At 40.4% G+C, this 22,816-nt stretch overlaps 1 protein-coding gene across 2 annotated transcripts in view; it reads left to right on the forward strand.

Annotated features, from left to right (window-relative positions):
* Window positions 1–22,469, forward strand: part of PDE3B (phosphodiesterase 3B) — a 152,315-nt gene extending 129,846 nt beyond the window's left edge. For both annotated transcript variants that reach the window (XM_019519633.1, XM_019519634.1), the window contains 5 exons: window positions 2,477–2,676; window positions 16,236–16,439; window positions 17,285–17,446; window positions 19,386–19,632; window positions 21,245–22,469. In XM_019519633.1, the coding sequence (XP_019375178.1) occupies window positions 2,477–2,676; window positions 16,236–16,439; window positions 17,285–17,446; window positions 19,386–19,632; window positions 21,245–21,471 (1,040 nt within the window). In that variant the 3' untranslated portion in view covers window positions 21,472–22,469. The remainder of the gene's footprint in view (window positions 1–2,476; window positions 2,677–16,235; window positions 16,440–17,284; window positions 17,447–19,385; window positions 19,633–21,244) is intronic.
* Window positions 22,470–22,816: the final 347 nt, after the last annotated feature.

The raw sequence follows: 22,816 nt of genomic DNA on the forward strand, positions 1-22,816 counted from the left end.
GTTTCTTGCTGCTCTGGCCCGGTACAGGCACAAACGAAACCTTCTGCCCCCCTACCTCTTCTCCCTCCCTTCCTTCCCCCCCCCCTCGCCCCCAAGCTGGATTCAGTGGTTCTGCAGGCCAGATCTGGCCCATGGACCTTATGTTGCTAATCCTGCTGTAGTAGATTTTTAATTGGAATAAACGTGTCTTTCCTCTAAAGAGGATTCAGCAAAGTTCCTTCTAAATTATGTGCATGTGAAGTCATAGATATTTCAGTGCAAGTCTTTGTATTCCATACTTGAACAAGAATTAATATAGACTTTCTGAAAACATAGCTATTGTGCATGCTCTGTACATCTCTCATTTTGAATGAGATGCGTATATTAGCATGTAAAGTTTTCCAAGGTCATCTGAGATAATCTAAATGGTCATTCCCATTGTATAAAGGTAGATTTAAGGCTGGCCGAGTAGGTGTTGTTTTCTCTTCAGAGCAGATAGTGGTATCTGAGGGCCTAGATTGTGTTTTTTGTGTGCTTGGGATGATTGCTGGTCTTGTGGACATAAGTATGGCCATCCAAAATGTGGATCATGGTGTCTAAAAGTTTGTTAGTATAGGAATATTCCAGAGAAAGTTTGATTGAGGGGTAATAGTTGTTAAACCTAGGGTTAAAGTCAGTAAGTGAGTCCAGGTAAATATCATCTATGTACTGCGCGCACAATGCAGGTTTGATGGTGCACTTTTCTAGAAATTCCTTCTCCAGTTGACTTGTCCCTCAATATACCAATATCGTCACAGCTTTATGCCCATGGTTTGGAGGAAGTGTTGATTGTTGAAGGTGAAGTTGTTTTTGGTGAGGATAAGGTCGATGATTTGTGCAACATGTTGTTACAAATCTGGTGGCTGTCTGTGTTCTTGTAGGCATTTCAGGCAGACTGCTGTGCATTCATTGTGTTGGGTACTAGGGTACAGGCTGATGACATCCCTGGTTGCTAGTATGGTTGCTAGTTCTTGGGGAGGTGGCTGGTGTTCAGGATCTGGTTGAGGAAATCTGTTGTATTTTGTAGAAAGCTTGCTCTTTGAGTGACAGGTGATTTCAGGATAGTTTCTATGAAACCTGATTGGGTCCTGCTGTTGGATGTGATGGGCCTCCCAGAGTTGCCTTGTTTATGAATCTTTGGGAGCACATAAAAAGTTCCTGTGGTGGGAGAATTGGGGATTAATGGTGGAGTAGGTTTTCCTGAATCTGATGGGGAAAGGATTTGATAATATTTTCTAATTCTAGAGAAAATACTGGTTTCCCCAAGTTCTTTATCATAGCTGGTATCATTTGTCTGGCCAAAGTGATTGTGGTCTTGATGGTTGAGAATAACTGACTGTAGTTCCACTTTTGTCCACTGGTTTGACTGTTTTGTTGTTGGGTCTTTGGGGTTGCATGACTTTTTTTTTTTCTCTGAGGGGGAAACGTTGTCATGGTCATGACATTTGTTGAGAATTTCACTGTTAGCTTTCTTCCTGAAACAGTTGATGTAGTAGTCCAGTGTGGGGTTGTGTCCTTGGGAGGTGCCCAGTCCAATGTTTTATTGTTCTTTGTTTTACCTGTTGTGATAGGAGGGTTGTCAAAGGTGGTTCTGTCCTGGTACTGGAACTACTTTCAGGCAGTCTGTGGAAGAATTCTTCTTATTCTCTGCATGTGAGTATCTTGTCAGGTTGTTTTCATGGGCAAAAGTTCAGGCCTTTGGAGAGTACAGGTATTTCAAAGTGGGGTGAGAGGTGTTGTCATAAGTTAATGATGTTGGTCTTCAGGGTGCTTCTGTCTTGATTCTCTCCTGTGTTGCTGGTGCAGTGCTTGAGATGGCTCCTGTTGTGATGACTGATTCAACTTTTTCTTCTTATATTGGGTGGCTGTCATCAAATATTTTTGGTGGTACATTTGGTTCTGCTGCATAGTAGCTAAGTATGTATTTTAGTTTAGTAGCATAAGTATGTCTGTTTTAAACTGATCCCTTTTGGAGTAGGGTAGGTGAAGAAGAATTTCTCGGGTTTTTTTCTGAAGTTGTCCTGCATAGTTGTGTTGCATATATAGAGTTGTGTGCGTTAGCTAAAGGGGTGCAGATGACAAGGCCCCTTGGGATGATGCTATGTTTCTTGCACACATTTAGGCAGATGTCACTGTGTAGCTTGACTTCTTTTCTCTTTCGTTTGTGGATTTTCCATTGCAGGCAGCAAATTTCAATATAATTTTACAACACACTAGCACTATAAAAACTCTTTATACTTATTTATGCAGAAACATCTAATGCATCCAATGGTTTTGATGCAAATTGATAAACAATTTAAACTATAAAATATTAATGTTATGTAAACAACAAAGCTCCTATAAATCACCAGCATGAGCAATGGAATCTGTTGGTTGATATATTTTAGGACTATTTTGAAGACAAATGCAAGAATTTTTCTTGAATGTTCTGAACACTTTATTCTGTTTCCCTTCTCAGATGCAGATAGTGGGATGACCCCTGGGCGAGTCACCTATATTTCCTCAAAAAGCTGCCCAGTTTTTGATGACCGCTATGCATGTATGGCATCAAATATTCCCGCCTTGGAGTTGATGGCTTTGTATGTAGCAGCTGCCATGCATGATTATGATCACCCAGGTCGGACAAATGCTTTTCTAGTGGCTACAAATGCACCTCAGGTAGGAAGTGTTTTACTGGAAGGTTAAAATTAAAAATGTCTCTATGTGAAATGTAAGAAAAATACAGTAAATACACTTTCTCTATAAACCTAGGATGCCAGCTGACTTGGGGAAAAAAAATGTCCTTTACCAGAAGAAGCAGCATGTTAGTTCAACTGCACTCTGCAGCGTCTGTATAGATTGCATGCTTCAGCAGGGCTCTTTGGTGCTTTTATCTAAGAGCTGATTCAGTCATTGCCTGATCTATCCAGACAGTGGGTGAGGCAGGTCCAACTAACGCAGTGTCTCTTCTGGGCATGTGGTGGGCTCAGTGCAAGGGCATGCTGAGTTTAAAGTGCTGGTGGGTTTTTTTAACATCTGTAAGCCGCCCTAGCTCCTTGTTTCAGGTCAGTGGCCTCATTTTCTTATAGACCAATGGTTCTTAACCTTTCTAGACTTGAGGCACCCTTCCATAACTGTTCTGACTTCAGTGGCACCCATTTAAATACTATTTTTATTATAGTGCGTAAAAAATAATGTGACAAGAAACACAGTGATTTAAACAAACAGGTAAAATGCACAAATAACAACAATATTGTAATTAGTGCAACATTTGAGCCTGGCAGTGTCTCTGAGAGTTACTGCTCTGGAAAGAGATTATGATGGCTTCTGTCACTTTGGGGTCAGAACACCCCAGATCTTTATGTATTTATCCCTGGAGTAATACCCTGATACCCAGTAGTAGTATTATGAGACTAAGCATCAGATTCCATTTTACTCAAAAGGTGTCTAAATGGCACATAGGGGTGTAAGTGTGAAGTCTAGAAATTTTTGATTTTTTTGTTGTTTAATGCAAAATGAGGTTCCATCTAGGAATGAGGGTGCAAAACCTTATATTTCATAAGATTAACAGTAAAACCACGAGCTTCCCCAGCTTGGTGGAAACTGCTAATTTTTTAGCACATTGTCCAGAGAGGAGAAGGAGAGCAGGGAGGAAAATAAAAGTGAAGAGGCAGCCCATTAAAAATAGAGAGGGGAGGTTCTTCCTTCAGGATGGAAATGCCTTTGCAGGGCAGCTGAGTCCCTGTTCTGGGAAGGGTCTGGCTGACAGTACAGTTTCATGCCATGTGGCACAGCTTGGTAGCAAGCCCTGGTTGCATATTGCCTTTGGGAATAACCTCTTGGAATGGGACCTCATACCTTTCCCAGGGCATAGGGGACAAAGGACTAGGTTGCTCTAGCTGCCAGCTCCTGCCACTATTACCTGGTACTGGACAAGAGAGGCAAGTTCCATTGGGCCTTAAAGAGACTGTGATTCTGTCCCCAAAATTGCTGCAGCTGATTCCCGGTCTAGGCCTGCTCCCTGGAAATGGAAAAGTGCAGTGAGGTAGTTTGATTTGGAAGTGGAGGCCTAGCGGGACCACTGGAAGTGTCTCACAGACATTAATTGAGAATCACTGTTATAGACCTATCTCAGCCCTCAATAAACTAACACAGCTGATTTGGAGATACCTTTTAACCAGAGGGATTCCAGGTGCTCTGTTTGTGCAAGAATAATTTTCAGATAATGAAGTTGAAAACAGTAAAATAAATACAACTAAGAATGGAAACAGTCTTACATATAGGTGTGAGCTTTGTTTGTCAGGTGTTGAGTAGGGATTTTTATAATCTTCCAATGACAATGATGTGGTCTGACACTTACTTCACAACAGAACGAAAGAGTAAATTTATCTAGTTATTTGTATTGCAAAGGTAGCTTCTTAAACGGACACTAAGTAATATATTTGAAAAAGGAGGACAGCAGTAAGAGACAACAGTAACATAAGAGAATAAAATTGCTTTTGTATAAGTAAATGGAGATGCAGTTGAAAGGAAAGGAGAAACTTTCTAAAAGAAAAACTAGATGCAGTAAGCTGAAAAAGTGTAGTAATTAAATAAGAGACAAAAATGAGAGGAAAAAGTAGTGTCATGGAAGAAAAAGCAATTTTTGAGAGCCTCCCAAATTTTATTTTCCTTGCCAGGTATCTTATGAATGTATGTAGGGAATTGGATAGAATTATTTTGTGAGGGACAGATACTTTGGCTGTTTTTCTCTAATTTGTCTTCAAAACAATTTCAGAAGTCTGTCAAAATGGAATAGTTTTTAATGGAAAATTAAAAAATCATCTGGAAAATTATTTTTTAATAAAGTTTCAGATTTGGGCAGTGAGCTGCTAATATGGAGATTAATTTGTGCAGCAGGTAACTTTTTTTTTTTTAATTTTTATTTTTTCAGTTATCACATTTCCCCTCTATGTGGTAGTGGTCAGGCCACAGCTGGAGTACTGCATCCAGTTTTGGGCACAGCACTTCAGGAGGGATGTGGATAACCTGGAAACGGTTCAGAGGAGGGTGACCCATCTGGTTAAAGACCTACAGAAAAACCCTATGAGGACTGATTTTGAGGGACCTGAACCTCCTCAGCCTCCACAAGAAAAGGCTGAGAGATGATCTTGTGGCAGGAAATCGGGGGATACGATGTTTACCAGGGCATCCATTGGGGTAACTAGAAACAATGGCCACAAATTGAGGGAGAGCAAATTTTAGATTGGGTGCCAGGAAAAAATTATTTACAGTGAGGGTTGCCAAAGTATGGAATGGGCTTCCACGGGAGGTGGTGCTGTCCCCTTCCTTGGAGGTATTTAAGAGGAGATTGGACAAACGCCTGTCTGGGGTCATCTGACCCCAGCACTCTTTCCTGCCCAGGGCAGGGGGTTGAACTTGATCTAATAGGTCCCTTCTGACCCCAAAATCTATGACATCTATATAATGCCTGTGACTTTCTGGTACCCTTTGATAATGTGGTGTTACCTGTGGTAACTGTTAAAATCTGTTATCATTTTAATCTTTTCAGTCATCTCGTGCAGCTCAGATATCTCAATAACTGCAAAATATGTGCATTGGGAGTGGGTAATTTTATGTGGCTGTCTTGAGCTAGTTAGTCTGATTAAATTCGTGGGCAGAGGGGAAGTACACAGAGATTTAGATGCTTTGAAATGTGACCGAATAGTTATATATGTATACCTTTGTTATACATTGAATAACTATAGAAACCAATTAGATCAGGGGTTGACATTCCTCGGCACCTTGGGGCCAGGGAAGCAGCAGCTGTTTGCAGCCTCCTGGCTGCAGCTGGCCCCGGTTCTGGCTGCTGCCAGCCAGACTGCTCCCATCAAGCAGCTGGGATGCTGCAAGCCCTGCTGGGAGCAGCCCAGGCTCTGTGGCTATCAGCAGGTACCCAGAGCCAGGGCTGGCTACAAACGGCTGCTGCCTCCCAGCCCCAACGGGTGCAGTACTGGCACCTGCTATCTTTCCGGAGCCTGGGGCTGGGAGACAGCTGGGGCTAGGGCCAGGGCAGAAGGGCAGCAGCTGTTTGTAGGCTCCCAGCTGCAGCCAGCCACGGCTCTGGGTAGCTGCTGATAGCCACAGAGCCTGAGCTGCTCCCAGCAAGGTTTGCAGCATCCCAGCTGCTTGATGGGAGCAGCCTGGGCTCCTGGCTGGCAGCAGCCAAAACTGGGGCGTGCTACTAATGTGGATACAACTCAGCTCTCGAACCCATGCATGCTCTCCCCTTCATCTTGAAATCTTGCCTCCCCTCTCCCACAGTGTTTTACCTAGGGTGCCAGCTCTGCTTGATATACCTCTCCTCTGGTCTGTCCAGCACAAATGTCTGGCAGCAGCTGAGACCTTGCTAGAGTATCCCCTTTTTCTCCAGAAGCCTCAGTTATCCCAGAGCACGTTTTTCTCTGCTTCAGAACCTTAAAACATTTGCATCTAAGGCTGCACACAGTGCAGTGTGATTTAGTTCCCCTTCAGAAAATAGATTCTTGAAGCACATCAAGATTTGGGTAGTTGTTTTAATACAGTGTAATTTCATACAGGTAACCCCCACTTAGCACTTTTAATTGGTTCCTGAAAAACTGATCATTATGCGAAACCAAAAGTTTTTGATGACCCAAGATGGTGACTGCAAGTGTTTTAAATGACCCATGCTGGTGACCGTGAGCATTATAATGAAACTTGCTGAGCACTAAGTGGAATCGGGTATCAGTTTAAAATGAGCGTTATAGCAAAACAGTGCTAAGCGAAACAGCGTTAAGTAGGGGTTGCTGTACCATTTGTTCCCTTTTACCATTTGTTACCTTGTATCTTATACCATTTGTTACTGTTTATTGTCACATTTCAGTAAGTTGAGGCTGGGGTTTTGTTGCCGGATACTTTCTTCACTTGTTCTTGCTGCCAAACAAAAATGTTTCAAAGTTACTTAACAAAGCCAAAACAAAATCCAAAAAATAAGAAGAAACAGAAACAATTAACAAAGTAAATGTTCATATTAAAAAATTTCCATTATTCCCTTCAGTATTTTTACTGAGTCTTTTAAAAGACAAAGCAGTTGTTTAGAAGTCTCATTTTATATCGGATGTCCTTCTAAGGAAGAAAAGAAGTCAACTTTAGATAACAGCTCTCAGGTTCTGTTGCCAAGATACCATTCTTTTTATATTTTCTTAAGACAAACAAGTAAAAGAGGTAAGAGGGGAAAAGACACAGTGGAAGACCAAGTTAATATAGCTTATGTTTTTGAAGTTTTAAGTTTATGCTGGTAAAAAGTTTTGGACACAAGCCTCTGTGTGTGTGTGTGCTACAAATCTTGTGCTAAGATTCATTGCTCTCATGTTGAGACAGTTAGTTAGTTTGTTTGCTCTTAACAAACTCCCAGACCAGATATACTGTAGATACATTAGTGCAGTACTGCATACTTACCGATAAGCTCAGATGTTATATAGCGTATAGGATAGTTTGTATAGAGATGATCCTGCTTCAGGCAAGGGGTTGGAGTAAATCATATGCAATGCATAGGGAGGGCATGGGGGGGGGGGGCACATGCCCCCCCCACCCCCCGAGATGAGCTGCCGCCAGTTTCTGCAAGTTGTCTTGCCACCCCCTCCCTCCTTGCTGTCAGTGCAGCTGCTGGCAGTTGTGAGCAGTCCCCACTTGCTGCCCACTACTTGCCATCTTCCTTCCCCCCACTGCCGACACTGCCACAGCTGCCTGCAGGTGGTCCCCCAGTGTGCTTGGCCGCAGACCCAGAATTACTTCCAGGCCACTTCTGGGTTTGCTGCCAAGCACGTGGGGAGCCCTCCCCATGCTCCTGTGGGACACTCCATTTGCCCCACCATTGCAGTGTTTACGAGCCGCACCTGGTACCTTGAGGTATGTAGAAAAAGCTTTTAAAGCTGTGTCTGTGGCTGAATTGCTGGTTCTCCAAACTGGCATTGAATCTTCAGATTCAGATTTGGCTGAATCAAGTCAGGACAGTGATCTGAATCAACGAATCGAATCGCCGTCCCCAATTTGGACCGAATCTGAATTGAATAAGGCCCAGTTTGCACACCCCTAATACTTAGTTGCCTTCATTTGTTTCACTTGGATCAATGGAAGGCAGGCCCAAGAGTTCATGGTACATCTCAAGGTCCCATGACAAGGAAGAGCCATTGGGGTGTGTGAAGTGGGCCCTATTCAATATGGATTCAGTCCAAATCAGGGACAGTTATTTGATTAATTGATTTGGATCACTGTCCCTGATTCGATTTGGCCGAATCCATATCTGAAGATTTGATGCTGATTCAGAGAATCAGTGCTTTGGGCCTAGACACAGCTTTAAAAGTTTTTTTTTTTTTTTTTTTTTCCCTACATACCTTGATGTAGCAGGCACAGCTTGTGATCGCTGCGATGCTGGGGTGCATGAAGCGTCCCACAGCAGTGTGGTGTGGGGCCTCTACATGCTCAGTGGTGAACTCAGAAGTGGACCAGAAGTACTTCCAGTCCGCTTCTGGGTCTGCTGGGGGGCTTCTCCCAGCTTGGTGATGGGCCTCAGGGGGACCCTGGGTGCCCCCCCCACCCCAGACCCAGGAGGCACCAATCACCGAGCCAGGGGGAGGGATATGGGGGGGACCCCCCAGTGCGCTCCCAGGCAGACCCGGAAGTGCTTCTGGTCCACTTCCAGGTCTACTGCTGAGTGCACTGGGGAGCCCCCTAGTGCTTCTGTGGGACACTCCACACGCCCCAGCATTGTAGCACTCATGAGCCCCTGCTACCTAGAGGCATGTAGAAAAAATAAGTAAAGCCGTGTATATGTCTGAATCTCTCCGATTTGATTCGGAGAGATTAAGGGGGGGGGGGGTCCTGATTCGATTCGGATTCAGAGATTTGGTCACCGAATTGGGCCGAATCTCCACCGAATTGAATCGGGGACCAAAGCTTTGCACAGCCCTAATGAGCCACTGCTACAAATAAACAGATGAGTTGCCAGGTGTTCCTCAGGAAAGCAGTGTCTGTCTAAACAGGGTTAGAACTTCGCTCCGTGAACATTGACTGAACAAAACAAATATCCAGTGGATTTTTTTTTTCAGGTGCCTCCTTTCTCCAATTTTTAAAAAACACTTTGGTCTCTTATCACAGTAGTTCTGTAATTTTACTGGAAGGCCTCAAAGATTCCTATGAGCAGTGACTTTATTTCAGGCCAGATCGGTTGCCATTGATTATTTTGCTTGATTTCAATAAGAATTTTATTTAACTATGATTATAGATCAAAACAACCTTCCTGGACAGTTTAAGATTCAGCAGTCAGTACTGTTTCATCCTATTTGTTCTAATACTAATATGTTTTTATTTATTTGTTCATTTACAAGTAATATAAATAAATTTATTTATGAAACATAATCAGAACCCATTTCTGCTTTGAAGAGCTGACAGTCTGTTACAAACAAGGCAAAACATGGGACAAAAAATGATGCAAGGGAAGTGTTGGAATGCCTTAGTAAGAACAGGAAAGGAAAGAAGCATAGGTTGTATGGAGAGATTAGAAAGAATAAAGTTAGGAGGATGACTTAGGAATTAGGAAGAAGTATTTTAAATGAGGTAAAAAAATAGAATGAGGAAGCCACGTTGACCCCAGTAAGTCCTGGTCATTCATATATTAGACAATGTTTTTTTTTTTTTTTATTTCAGCTTGCTTTTTTATTTTTAATTACCAGAATTAGAAGTTAGGATCACTGCTCTGTAGTTTCCCAGATCCTGTTTAGAGCCTTGTCTAGACTGGCATTACATAAACTACCCTCCAGTTCTTGGGTATAAAGATGGCTTTTAGAAATAGGTTACATGCTAAAGTTAGTAGATCAACAATTTTGAGTTTGAGTTCCTTCAGAACTTTTGGTTGAATGCCATCCAGTTCTGGTGATTCTTCATCACTATTTGGATTATCAAGTCCTTAATCTAGGTGAGTGAAGACCAATATTAAGAAACTCATTTAGCTTCTATGCAATGGTCTTGTCCTTCCTTTGTGTTCTTTCTTGCTCCCTTATAGTCCAGTGGTTCCACAGCTAATGATATTTTAGAAACGACATGTCTAGTCATTTCTCAGATTCCATTTGTACAGTCTCCAGCAGGAGGAAAGAGGATATACCCATTTATGAAACAAACAGCTAATAGGAGAGTACAAAAGCAACTCTGAGAATTTAGGAAGCACTTAGACTGTAATGAACAGCTGTCTCAGCCACCCAAGTGAGATGCGGACATCTTGTGGGGCCTCAGGGGTGTCCACTGGAGTGCACCAGTGCATGTGCCTTGATCCTATTCTTTCCGAAGTTTGAAACCAATTGGAAGCAATTTCAGAAGGTACTGAAATGCTCATGTATTGTCACTGTCATAGTGCATCATCCTAGGTGAGCTATAGTGCATTATCCTAGCTATGGTTCAGGGGTGGGCAAAATATGGCCTGCGGGCTGGATGTGGCCTGCCAGGCCATTCTGTCCACCTCACAGGGCCCCTAAAAATTTAGAAAACTAATATTTATCTGCCCCTGGCTCCTGTCAAAGATGACAGCAGGCCAGTGGAGGCCATGGCAAGCTCCTGCAAAAGCTATGGAGCTGGGGCCAGCAGAAAGAGGGGGAGCTAGCCCGGCACCATAGAGCCCCTGCCGGATGGGACTCCACTCCATGTTTTGGTTGGACCAAAAACAGCCTTGGCTATGTATCTATGGTTGGGGAGGGTGACAAACAGGAGGCAATTCTGGTTAACATTTTGCAGCATTTATTGACCTTATTTTACATGCTTTGAATATTAAAAACAAAGTAAGTACTTTAACCAGCTGCTTGTACATATGGATATACAGTTAAGAAGAGCCAGATTGTGAGACTTCTTCTCAGCAAGGATGGTATTACCTCTGACTTTGCTGTTGATGATCTTTGTAGGGAATTGGTGCTGCTGGGATGTATGGACCGGGAAAAAGTCCTAGCAAGGGGTAATTGTAAGAATCCCTTTTAAAAGAGTGGAAATGAAAAGAAAAATATCAAGTACATATATTTTACAAAGAAAAAATAAGTGGCTGTTTGGGAGGCCACTGGGTTAATTTTTGAAGAAGCCTAACAAAGTACAGGATTGTCATCATGGGATATGTGCAGTTGCTAGACAACTCAATGTAATTAAAAACAAAAGGAGAAATACAGGAAGTAAGGTAAAAAAAAAAAAAATGTGGATCTTATTGCTGTCTATTAGTAGGACAGCAGCTCAGGATTTCACAGACTTTGATACAGTTTTTTGCTCTTTCATCTTGCTTGACTTCCATATTTGATCATTTTTCTCCTTGTGCGTCTCCATTGTTCCTTGGATTCTTGTGCATCTCTTTATTTATAGTATGCCTGGTTGTTTTTGGTGATCTTATAACCAGTATGCTCTGCATTTATACAGGTCAATTAATGATTGATATTAGTGTTTTAACTTTTGCCCTGCAGAGTTGGTTGTGGCTCGAGTGACGTGCGCTGCAGCACTTATCTAGATGTACAGGATGAACTAGATGAATTTCTGAGCTATAAACTATGCCTCTGTCCTACATCTTTGTTCCACTTTCTACTTGGGCACTCAGTGTTCTTCAGACAGCAGTGTAAAGCAGAAAGACCTGGAGCCCTTGACCCTTACTTCCTACTGTTTTTTAAAACATTTAGCTGTAAAAGCTCTCAAAATTCTGGTTTTAGATCCATTTCCACTTGCTGGCTAGAAATAACGGCAATAACCCAGGATACTAAACTGGTATAGAAGATTTTGAAGATTAAAAAAAAAAATAATGTGAAGAAAAAACATCTTGTGTTCACATATAAAGCAAAACTTGTAAACAGGGCTGTGCAGCTCAGTCAATCTGAAATTTCATTTTTATCATCATAAGTTCCCTGATGGAAAAAAGTCAATCAAATATACCATATTTTTATGGGAGAAACGATTTTATCTTGTGCAAATAAATTATTGAATCATTGAGAAATACTGAAAACTCCACTGAGTTGTTTTCAGCCACAAAACTATTAATGGAGATGACACTAATAGGATTGCAGTATATGATATGCATTCCTGCGGTACTTTAAAAGACATGCTGAAAAATAAAAGGGGCATAAATTGCACACTCCTAAATGGGGTGAGAGTGGTGTTGTAGCTGCAGTGGGACCAGGAAATATACAGGTGAGATGGGTTTTGTGGTATCTTTTATTGGATCAGCTGTATAGCTGGGGGAGAGATCTCACAAGCTTTCAGCCATATACTGCCCTTCCTCCGGTCTCCAGTAGAAGATATCACATTTCTACATGGCAGCACAATGCCTTACTCTTTGGGGCATGCAGCAGGTGACAGATCTTGTGAAAATCTAGTACTTGGAGATTTAGAATGAAAATAGGCTGAATTACTGTGTCTTGTCTTGAATCATCAATGCAGGGATTGGCAGCATAGGGCCCATTGGCTCAAACCTGTGGAGCTGGTGGCATTGCACATGCTGGGCTTTAGCTGGGAGGCTAGGCAGGGTGAGGAGTGTTGTACGCACCATGCCACAGCCAGGCAGCCAGATGGTAGTTTTGCCCACATGGTGGCTGGATGGCTGAAGTGCTTTGCCCTTGCCGTGTCAGGGAGGAGCAGTGGCAGACGGGTCAGGTCGGGAGCACTAGCTCACCTGGGACCTGAGCTGGGTTGATCTGACATGTGGCTCCAAAACCTTGCCAGCTGCTGAATTATTGTAATGTCATTAGCCAGCACTAACGCCTCAAGTTATCCTGTATATTCTGCTCAGGTGCCATTATATTTCCATATGCTTCATATAAATATTATCTCTATAGGAGATTAATGTGATAAATGTGAGCTTTGTCACATGCATACTTCTGCATGGATTTTCCTGTGTTTTCTTGATTTGTGTTTTGGAGATATGCAGACATATTCATCCATCACAGGAAGATTGAGGTACTGTAGGTCATTGAACGCCAAATCAGCTGCCTGTTGCACTGTTTCTGCACTGTGGTTTCTTTTCTTCTCTTAAAGTTCTGCAAAGCACTCGTGTTCCTTTTTATCAGGAAATCTTATGCTGTGTGTGTAACCCTGAAAAAAAAAAAACCTTTATAAAGTTCCCGATACGTTCTTTAAAATGCAGTCTCTGGCTATGGATGAACAGAACTTTTAACTGCTTCAAAAGGACAAAGGGAGTTGCTTTTAGGAGTTTGCCTCAGCCCTTATGCTGCAGCTGTGTTCTCTGTATGTTCCTATAGTGATACAATGAGCCAAATAGTCATCAATGTAACCCTGAATGAAAGAGAGCTAAAGTTGCAATGGTTTTGCTACTGTTGTAGTACTACAGGAGCACACAGATCTAAGTTTAAATCTTGGGGTTCCTGATCAACTGCCTGTTTTCATAACCACACAAGCATTGGTCCCGATTTAGTATTCAGTGTTTTACTCTACTTACCGTTACTTGTCTCTCCAGTGCCAAACTGCAATTGATTTCTAGCTTTTTCAGTCACGGTGGGTGGCCTTGAGTTACTGTTATTTTTATTGCTTCAGTGTGGAGTTATGTATGAACATCGATTTAGAGGTTAAATAAATAATGGTGTCACGGTTTTGTTTTTTTTTTAATTTAGGAAATGAATCACGCAATGGCCACGTTAAGATTTTGTTCACTCTTTTGTAAATCTTGAATTAGTTTAATGCTCTTTATATGTCTTTCAGCATCTTTCCTGCACTCAGTACAGCTTGTTCAAAAGCTGCTTTTGTGGTTCAGGACTTTACATTTTGAGAAGGGATCTGTTTAATAATGCACAAGCAAAGATATACAAATCTTACTTGAGGACACTTGCCGGTGTATAATACCTGTAGGCACTGATGTGAACAGAAAAGAATGACATGGCACTAGACAGCTGGGTCATTGAATGCATGGGTGCCCTCAGTATGATGTAGGGGCCATAAGTCCATAATCTAGGAGGCTTAAAGGTGTTGAATTTTTAACTTATGGGATTCTCGTCCTCTTTGCTTCTGCAAGCATTAATGCAGCTAATAAGAAACTACTAGGCTTTGGAGAGTTACTTTTTTACCTTAAGCAGCAGCAAGACTGTTTGTCACACCAGGCTATCAGCAATATGGGGACCATAGAGCTGCAGCTGCCTTTACTGAGAGAAGACATTGAGAAAAAAGTTCTAGGCATGTTAAGGTTATGTAGAGCTACTCTGAATCTATAGACTTTTCAGCTTCTCTCTATAAACTTGCAAAACTTCCATTTACATAGAGGAGCTGAAAAGTCTATAGATTCAGAGTAGCTCTACATAACCTCAACACTGATCTGCATTCTTCCTTGGTCTGGTCAGATGGGAAGGCTAGTACTTAAACAGTTGACCCCCTGGTTTTTTGGCTACCTTATGTAAAGCGGGGACATTTCTTTAAATTACGTATTCCACTTACCTGATTGCTGGTCTCCTGTTGCTGAAAGAAAAGTTGTGCCATTATTTTGCTTCATAAACTTGGTTCTAAAGTTTTGTCTGTACTCAAGTAATACCATGTTCATGTTGGCAATTCTTCCAATATTTTTCATTTTAAATACAAAGCCTCTTTAAAGCTATGTGAAACTTCAGAATTGGAAGAAACCATTCAGAGAAGCAGCTGGCTCAGTCTTGGGTACACAATATCAGATCATATGTGAAGTCACTCATGGTGATTATTCACACGTAACTCAAATGGCTGCTCCTGAGAATCGGAATCCTAGTATCTTCTGCTGACAGGAGCTTTGCCACAAAATTGATGGATCGTGAGTCATGGATCTGATCCTTCAGGACCCTGCACTGCCTCCATCCTCCTCACCAGCCCTGCGTGCTGGGATCAAGCCCTGTATGCACCATTTAGCCCATGAGGGTCCCCACAGACTCATGGGGAGCACCATAGACTGGATGATGTGGTGCCTGGGGCTGGATCTGGTCTGTGGGGTAGGGGTTGAGCATCCCTGGAGCAGAAGCAGCTGAGAGCCAGAATACACTGAGATCAATATGTTTCCCAGGTGAAAACAAGGAAAAATATAAGCGTATAAGTGACAAGCGTTTTTTTAAAAGTTTAAGGTTGCTACAGCCGTGGTTGCAAAAAATAGTTGGGACAGGGCCACAACCTTCTGGAACGTATGTGGATATCCAGGAGCCTACATTTTTGTTTCTAAGTTTGGCAATCAAAGATATCTTGCCATCTCACAAGTGTTAATTCATCCAAATGGACAATTATCTTCGAGATCTACGCTTAATTAAGGGGGAGAAGGGGTATTTTGATTAGACTTTATGTTCAGAAAGTTTAATGTAAAGGTGGTGATTTCTACAGTATGAAAAAGAATTATAGTCTGTTTTATGTATTTAATTATTTTTAGAGCTTTACTTTTTTTGAGCTTTGACACTTTTTGGTCATTTTATTTACAAACTGGCAACAAAGCTGCATTAGCTTTCTGGTAATCAATGATATACCACAGTGCATGTATTCTTGGAGACCCAAGAAGGTCCTCTAACATACCTGTCTTGAACTTCTTAATATTTCCAAGATTTACATATAATAAAGCTCCAGCATTCAAAAATGCTGCATCTCCTCATAATCTTACCATGTAATATATCCCAGTTTAACCACTAAAATGAGCTGTCCAAATATAGACCCCCATCCCCAAGCTACATTTCATTTTTAGTAATTGATCACTATGCATCGAGCTGAAACGTAAGTAGACTAGAAAGGAATAGTTGTAAACTGGCAAGTAATTCATACAGGAAAAAGATGTTAATCAAATCTTTCACTTCAAAGTAATGTTTTAAGATGAAATAAAAATTATTAGTAGATACAATGTAAACCTAAATGCAAAATGTTTTTTTCCTAAAAATGTATCTTCATCTTTACGTTTGGTTTTTGTTCTGTACCTTTTTCTTCTCCTGAGTTCAGTCATCACAATATGAAATCAAATGCTTTCTTCGACATTTTTCTTGAGCAAAACTGTCTTGTCATTATTTAGTAGGGTTGGGGTTTTGTAATTGTGATGGTTTAGGGAATAACCTGGAAGCAGGGCTCTTTTTCTGGGGAGTGACAACTCTTACTGACCAACTGTATAATGGGGAGAGATGTTGGATCTGCTTCCTGGCACAAATTGATATTGATTATCATTATTTAGCGTTTACACTTTTAATTGCAATTTCACAAGCTTATTTTCCCATTTTCTGTTTGTTTCTTTCTAGGCTGTGCTCTACAATGACAGATCAGTCCTAGAAAATCATCATGCTGCCGCTGCTTGGAGTCTCTTCTTATCTCAACCAGAGTATAATTTCTTATCTAATCTTGATCACGTGGAATTCAAACGGTTTCGTTTTTTAGTGATTGAAGCAGTCCTTGCCACAGATCTCAAGAAGCATTTTGATTTTCTTGCTGAATTTAATGCCAAGGTTTGTTATGCAAATAAATACAGTCAGCATTTATTGCTCAATATGTATTGCTGTTAATAAGTTAAATTTTAATAACCTAGAATTGCAGATATCAATACAGTAGTAGGAGAGGCAACTAAAGTATCTTATACATTCCATTACACTCAGAACCTCTAAATCAAGCTGTTTAGTGTATTCAAAAGTACTAACATACTATTCCATTCTGACATGCTTTCTATATATTAATAGAAACCTGTCAGTGGAAGCTTAGTGATTTATACTTTAAAGTATTTTAACACAAACAGACACACACACTCTCACCCACCCACCTGGCTCAAAAGCTTTGAATGATTAGTTTCCTAATGATAGTGTGTGTTCATAAATTTAATATCTACAATAACCTCTTTAATTTGCACATAATTGGAAAGTTGAACATCCTGTACTTAGCCTTTCAATCAGAAACATTTTCTAGATGACAACTTCAGAGTAAAGTTATGTTTAGAAAATAATTGAGCATTGCTGAACATACATGAAAATCATGACTTTAAGAGTTTTAACAGTGGGGGAAAGATATATTAAGATTGTTAATAGTGGAATGTAATAACTGTACAGGAAACTAATATTGTTTTCATTTGTTTTGATTTCTTTATCCTCCGAGGTGGATACCTGCTGCTAGTACTATCCCATAATTGTGTTTTTAAAAAAAAAACAAAACGTCTTTTCTGATTACATAAGCCATAAAATGATACAAAAAAATTAATATTAAAGTGCACTATTGTGCACAGGTTGAAAAAAGTGTTAGCATTAATGTTTAGCTGCAATTTACATGAGTGTTCAACATGACTTTAAAATATCTGCTCAAACAGGCCAGTGATATAAACAGCCCTGGTATAGAATGGAGCAATGAGAACGATCGCTTGCTGGTGTGTCAAATATGCATCAAACTTGCAGATATTAATGGCCCAGCCAAAAGTAGAGATCTCCATCTGAAATGGACTGAAGGCATTGTTAATGAATTCTATGAGCAGGTGGGTATGGCAAGTATGAATTTTTTTTAAGTAAATGCCAGAGGGATAATGCTACAAAGGATTTACTAGTTAAGAATTATTCTTTTTTAACCCTTTTAGAAAAACTGTTTCTTGCTTCATCTGCTGTATTTTCAAGTAACTTTTTATAGGTAGTTTATTTATTTTACTTTCTATTGGTTGACTTAAAAGCTTCAAAAAAAATCTCCTACCAATTTAGTCCACTTCTCAAATAGATAAATTAACTTGGTTGATGAATATGTACGTTGTTATAAATTCTGCGCATTTCTTAATAAATTCAACCTCGGTGGTAAACTGCATATGTAACCTCCTTTGGGGGCTCCCTCCTTTACTTGATTTGAAGTACATAGGTGCTATATTTGAGTGCTTATTTCTGGTAAATATCTGGAGAGTTGGTTAAAAAAAATTTGAAGTTTTCCACAGAACATTTGCGTTTTCAGTCTGTTTCCCTACACAAGCTCTTTCTCATTTTCCTTTTTTCCATCTTACTTTTCTCCATTTCCAGCATCAAACTGGAAGGAGGAAAGAGAAAAGGGGAGAGAAAGGTAGGGGAGAAAACAAAGATTTATTTTTTTTTTCCATTTTGTTGCCAAAAAGCTAAAAAATTTCATCAGAAGCTGAAAGTCTTCTCAAACTGTTGTTCCATCAAAAAGCCATTTTATGTTGATAAAGCACATTGATGAAGAATTTGATCAGTGTTGTAACTTAGTTGCATAGAATCCTTTTAGGTCAAAATTCATATATGTGCACCACCTTTTACCTCTGATATCAGTATAATACTGGGAACAATATTTGTGAATTAACTACTGGTTTAAAGGTGGCAGAGAGAACAGAATTTTTAATGGATCCTAAAATATTCAGTAATGACTTTTGCAGTGAGAGTTTTTGAAAAATAAAGGTAGATTTAAAATGCAAGGAAAGCTTTAGTTAATGCAAGCTTTATTTTAATATTGCAAACCTAAAGGCTTATCTCTGAATAATGCTATTTAAAGATAAATAACATTTGATCGGGGAACCATTGCTAATAAATATTTAGTCACCAGTCATTTAAGATTTATATAGTCTGAAAGTCTGAAAATGACTGATTTTGTTCTTACAAATGTCAACTAAGATTGCCATAACTGAAAGTAATTTGAGAAAAACAGTTATTATTTTTGTTTTTCCATCTTGTTGTTTTGTGTTTCATGGCCCTTTTAATATCAGCTTTACATTTTCTCTGTGCAGTTAGCTGTCCTCATTTGCTTGTCTGTGTTTGACATAACCACCAGTGGATTATTTTAGGCAGAAGTACCAAGGTGAATTGTATCTAGACTAGTGTACACTGTTTTAAAAAAAAAAAAAAAAAGCCTATGTACAGAAACTCCAATGGTACCAAGTCATATCTGAATTGTGAGGCAGAATTCTCTTAGTACTGTCATGAACAGTTATTCTCCCTGCTGACTTCCTGCCCCTGGGGCAGGGGGCTGGACTGGATGATCCTCTGGGGTCCCTTCCAGCCCAAATGTCTATGAAATCTTTTCAATTCAGTAAATTTATAAGAATCTTTTCTTACCCAGAAAATCACATGCCCTTCCCTTTTCCTTCCCTCTCTTGTGGGGGAAGTATCTTGGTACTGTGTCTGGTCAATAGCAGATTACTTCTCCACAAGCTCAGTAAGCACAGTCAGAACTCTGCCATCTGTGCAGGAGTCTTCCGCCCCCATGCCCAGGGCAGCGACCCAGCAGTACCACACATGAAAGTGATTTACTCCTCATTTTGGCCCACAATCTAGCCCTATGTATTGCAAGTTACCTTAGCTAATTTTTAATCCATTTATATCCTGAATAGTAGGTGCTGAAATGTATTGTTTCTGAGAGAGAGGGAAAACAACAACTTGAGGATAAGTCAGTTTTAAAAAAAGTTATATTTTTAAAATTTTCAGGGTGATGAAGAAGCAAGCCTCGGATTGCCTATTAGCCCCTTCATGGACCGTTCTTCTCCTCAACTTGCAAAATTACAGGAATCATTTATTACTCATATTGTTGGCCCCCTTTGTAATTCATATGATGCAGCTGGCTTGCTTCCAGGCCAGTGGGTGGATGAGGAAGATGATACTGAAAGTGCTGAAGATGATGATGGAGCACAAATGGAGAGTGAAGATGAAGAAATGGAAGATGATCTTAGTTCAAGTAAGATTAAGCTAGTACATAGGATTTTTGTCAAGTGGATTTGTATATGGCAATATTAGTTGAAATTATGCCTCAAAAACATTCACTATTTTTGCATTTTCACATGGGCTATTTAGTGTGTACATATATGTGCTATATAAACTGGACAGATGTTTCTCCAGGGAGAGTCTCTGTTCTCTCAGGAGAAACTGAGTGTACAGATATTCATATTTTTCTCTCAGAGTAAAGGTGGCCACCTGGGGGAAAAAATAACTTGGGAATAATTCAAGTGAATTGGTTCCTGGGATAGCTTCTCTCAGGAGACCTAATGTCTGTACAGGGAGGGGTTCAAAAGAGGCTGCAGAGACATCTTCTGGAATCTCTGAGCTTTCTTCCCTTTCCTATCCTCTTCCCCCAGGGCCAGGGAGAGGCCGGATCAGTCCCTGTCATACAGGAAGCAGCACGTGCCCCCTAAGTGCTTCAGGCTGTAAAAGCCCAGCACTGAAGAACATAAGGGGCATGTTCTGCTCCTGGCTTTCTTGGTGACCTGGGGTCTGTTCAGGACAGATCAGAACCAGCCAACCCACCTTCTGGATGAAGGAACCCCAGCCCCAACTGCAGCACTTAGGTGCTTGGAATTGCAGGTCCGTGTCTGGCTGCATTTGGGCTGGAATCTGGTTTGGGGCATTCAGGGTGGAGAGGCCTGTGCTCCGGAAGGGCACAGACCCACCCCCTCCCTTCCCTGACCTGGTAGACTATTTTCTGGGGAGCACAGCTTCCTGACAAGCTCAAAATCTTCCCTGTTAAACAAAGCCTTATCAGAGCAAGTGAGAGAGAGCGGGATTTTGAGCTGGAGTTCCTCAGGGATGTGGTCCCGAGGCAGCAAGCTAATTATTGCTGACCCCTGTCCTTGCTTGTGTTCACTGTCACTGGGCAGAAAAAGAAGCCTGCAAAGCTCTTTGGGATGCATGCTCTAGGGCAGTGTTTCTCAACCCATGGGCCGCTACCAAAAGTGGGTCACAAGAGTATATGAAAGGGTCATGAGCAAACTTAAAAAATGGATTCTCCTTTGAAGGAGAACAATGTGGGAAATCGTGGTTTGTTTTTTTTCCCCTGCAGGAGGGCTGGGGGGTTGTGGGTGAGGGCCACTGGGTCGGGACTGGCCATCAGTGTTTCCAAATGGGTTCTGGTACAAAAATGTGCAAGAACCACTGCTCATGAGAACCCTGGGAGCCCAGGGTCAGCACCACAGGAGCTGTGCTTCTCTGCTTCAACTTCTGTACAAGTTAGTTTTTCTGTCAAGAAAACAAACCTGGGAGATTTCTGCTGGATGATTTGAACATGTATATACAGCTGTAAGCAGGAAAAGAACAAAAATTTTGACTTAAAATCAGAAGAGAGAGAACCTCAGTTAGGACTGACTTAATCAAGATCTTAAAAGAAATTACAAGATTATGTAAAGATACAATCTCAATGTTTGTTTGTTAAAAGCATCCATTTTTACTTGCTAATTTAAGTGCAAAGCGTATAGCCATTGTATAAAGTAGCAGTCATCTTTGATCACTGTAGCATTCACCTACCCTGTATTTGATTCTGACTAGGATAAGAACCAGACATCCTTTTACTTTTACAGAACTACAAAGGAAAAAAGGCAGACGGCGAATATTTTGTCAGCTAATGCACCATCTTAGTGAAAATCACAAGATATGGAAGAAGGCAATTGAAGAAGAAGAAAAAAGTAAATCTGAAGTGAGTAAACCTCAGACAGAGAATACATCGTTACCTCAGACGGATAACATTCAGGTTATTGAGGAAGCAGATGAAGAAGATGAACGACAGCTAGAAGAGAAAACTTGTTGAGATGGCTTCTGATGGTATGCAGTACAGTGTCAGAAACCAGATTTTCATTTTTCACTGTGCTGACTTCAGACTGATGCAGTTCACAAAGTTGAAAGGCCTTAATACTGTGAGAGGATTCTTGCTGTTCTAGCAGAACCCCACTCCTATGCACTTTCACCACATGGAATATAGAAAACATTATTCAAAGACTGAATGTTGTATACCATGATGCAAAGTTTTTCGTGCCCTAGTTGGTGTAAAAATACCTTGATATGATGCTGCCTTGCTGAATATAGTGCTCTTATTTTCCATGAGGTACCTACAATTTTGAAAATTCAGTGACTTCACTCACCAAAGCAGCCAGAATTTTTTCTTAACACAGAAATATTGGGTGGATCCTAAAAATATTTTGAGATTTGGATTTCATATAGTTTTTGGATGCAAATGTGACAGAAGTGTCTGCCTGTCTGGACACCATATTAATGTTGCAGTGCAAACCTATTTTGGGGTGTCTAAATAGTGTTTGCTTAATGTAGTTATCTCAGATTGGTTTCACCATTCAGTGACTTTAACACAGAAACTAAATTTTCATTTTTTTTTTTTGTGGTTAAATAATCCCAGGTGCATCTTTCTGATGCTTTTTTTAAACTCTTATGCATAATCTGCCTTTTTATTTTTGCTAAAAATATTCAGGTTTGCAGTGGGTATTCACAACATTTTGTTGATTACAAGGGCATTATCATCTATTGCCTTATTGTTCTGTGGTAGAACATAAAGACCTGTTCAATTATTTTAATTTTGAAAGGATTTTATTCTTCTAGTCAATGATGCTATATTTTTCCACTCTTACTCAGGATTCATGTTTAAAAACATGTCAGACTTACCACAGCAGATTTTATATAATTTAAAAGCCTGCACCAATGTTAGATGTTAATTTTTTTGGAGAAGTAAGATCATAATTCATTTATTCTTTGTATGTAAAACTTCCGGGTAATTAAAGTTTTTTTTAAAAAAGTTTCCAAATGGCTAGTGTACAGTTTCCCCTGCCTTAATAAATCATGCATACATACACACATACCATAAATCATGTAAAACCACTTGTGTTAGAGGTAAACAACTGAAATGTTTTAGTAGTACCTTAAAAGAACAAGAAAACCTATGCATTCCTTGAATAAGTGTATTATAATATTGTCACTGGAATATCGGCATCTCTACATGTCCCATATTTTAATAGGCTTAACGCTCTCATAACACACAGAGTGTATACCCATTTTACCAAGATGTACATCCTAGTTGGTACATATGGCATGCAGACCATTACTATTAAAGTACATTGAATCTTAGGGTTTGGGGGAGGGCTGGGGGA

This window comes from Gavialis gangeticus, unplaced genomic scaffold (genome assembly GCF_001723915.1).
Source record: "Gavialis gangeticus isolate Ggan-Ray unplaced genomic scaffold, GavGan_comp1, whole genome shotgun sequence".
In the NCBI taxonomy this organism is placed as follows: domain Eukaryota; kingdom Metazoa; phylum Chordata; order Crocodylia; family Gavialidae; genus Gavialis; species Gavialis gangeticus.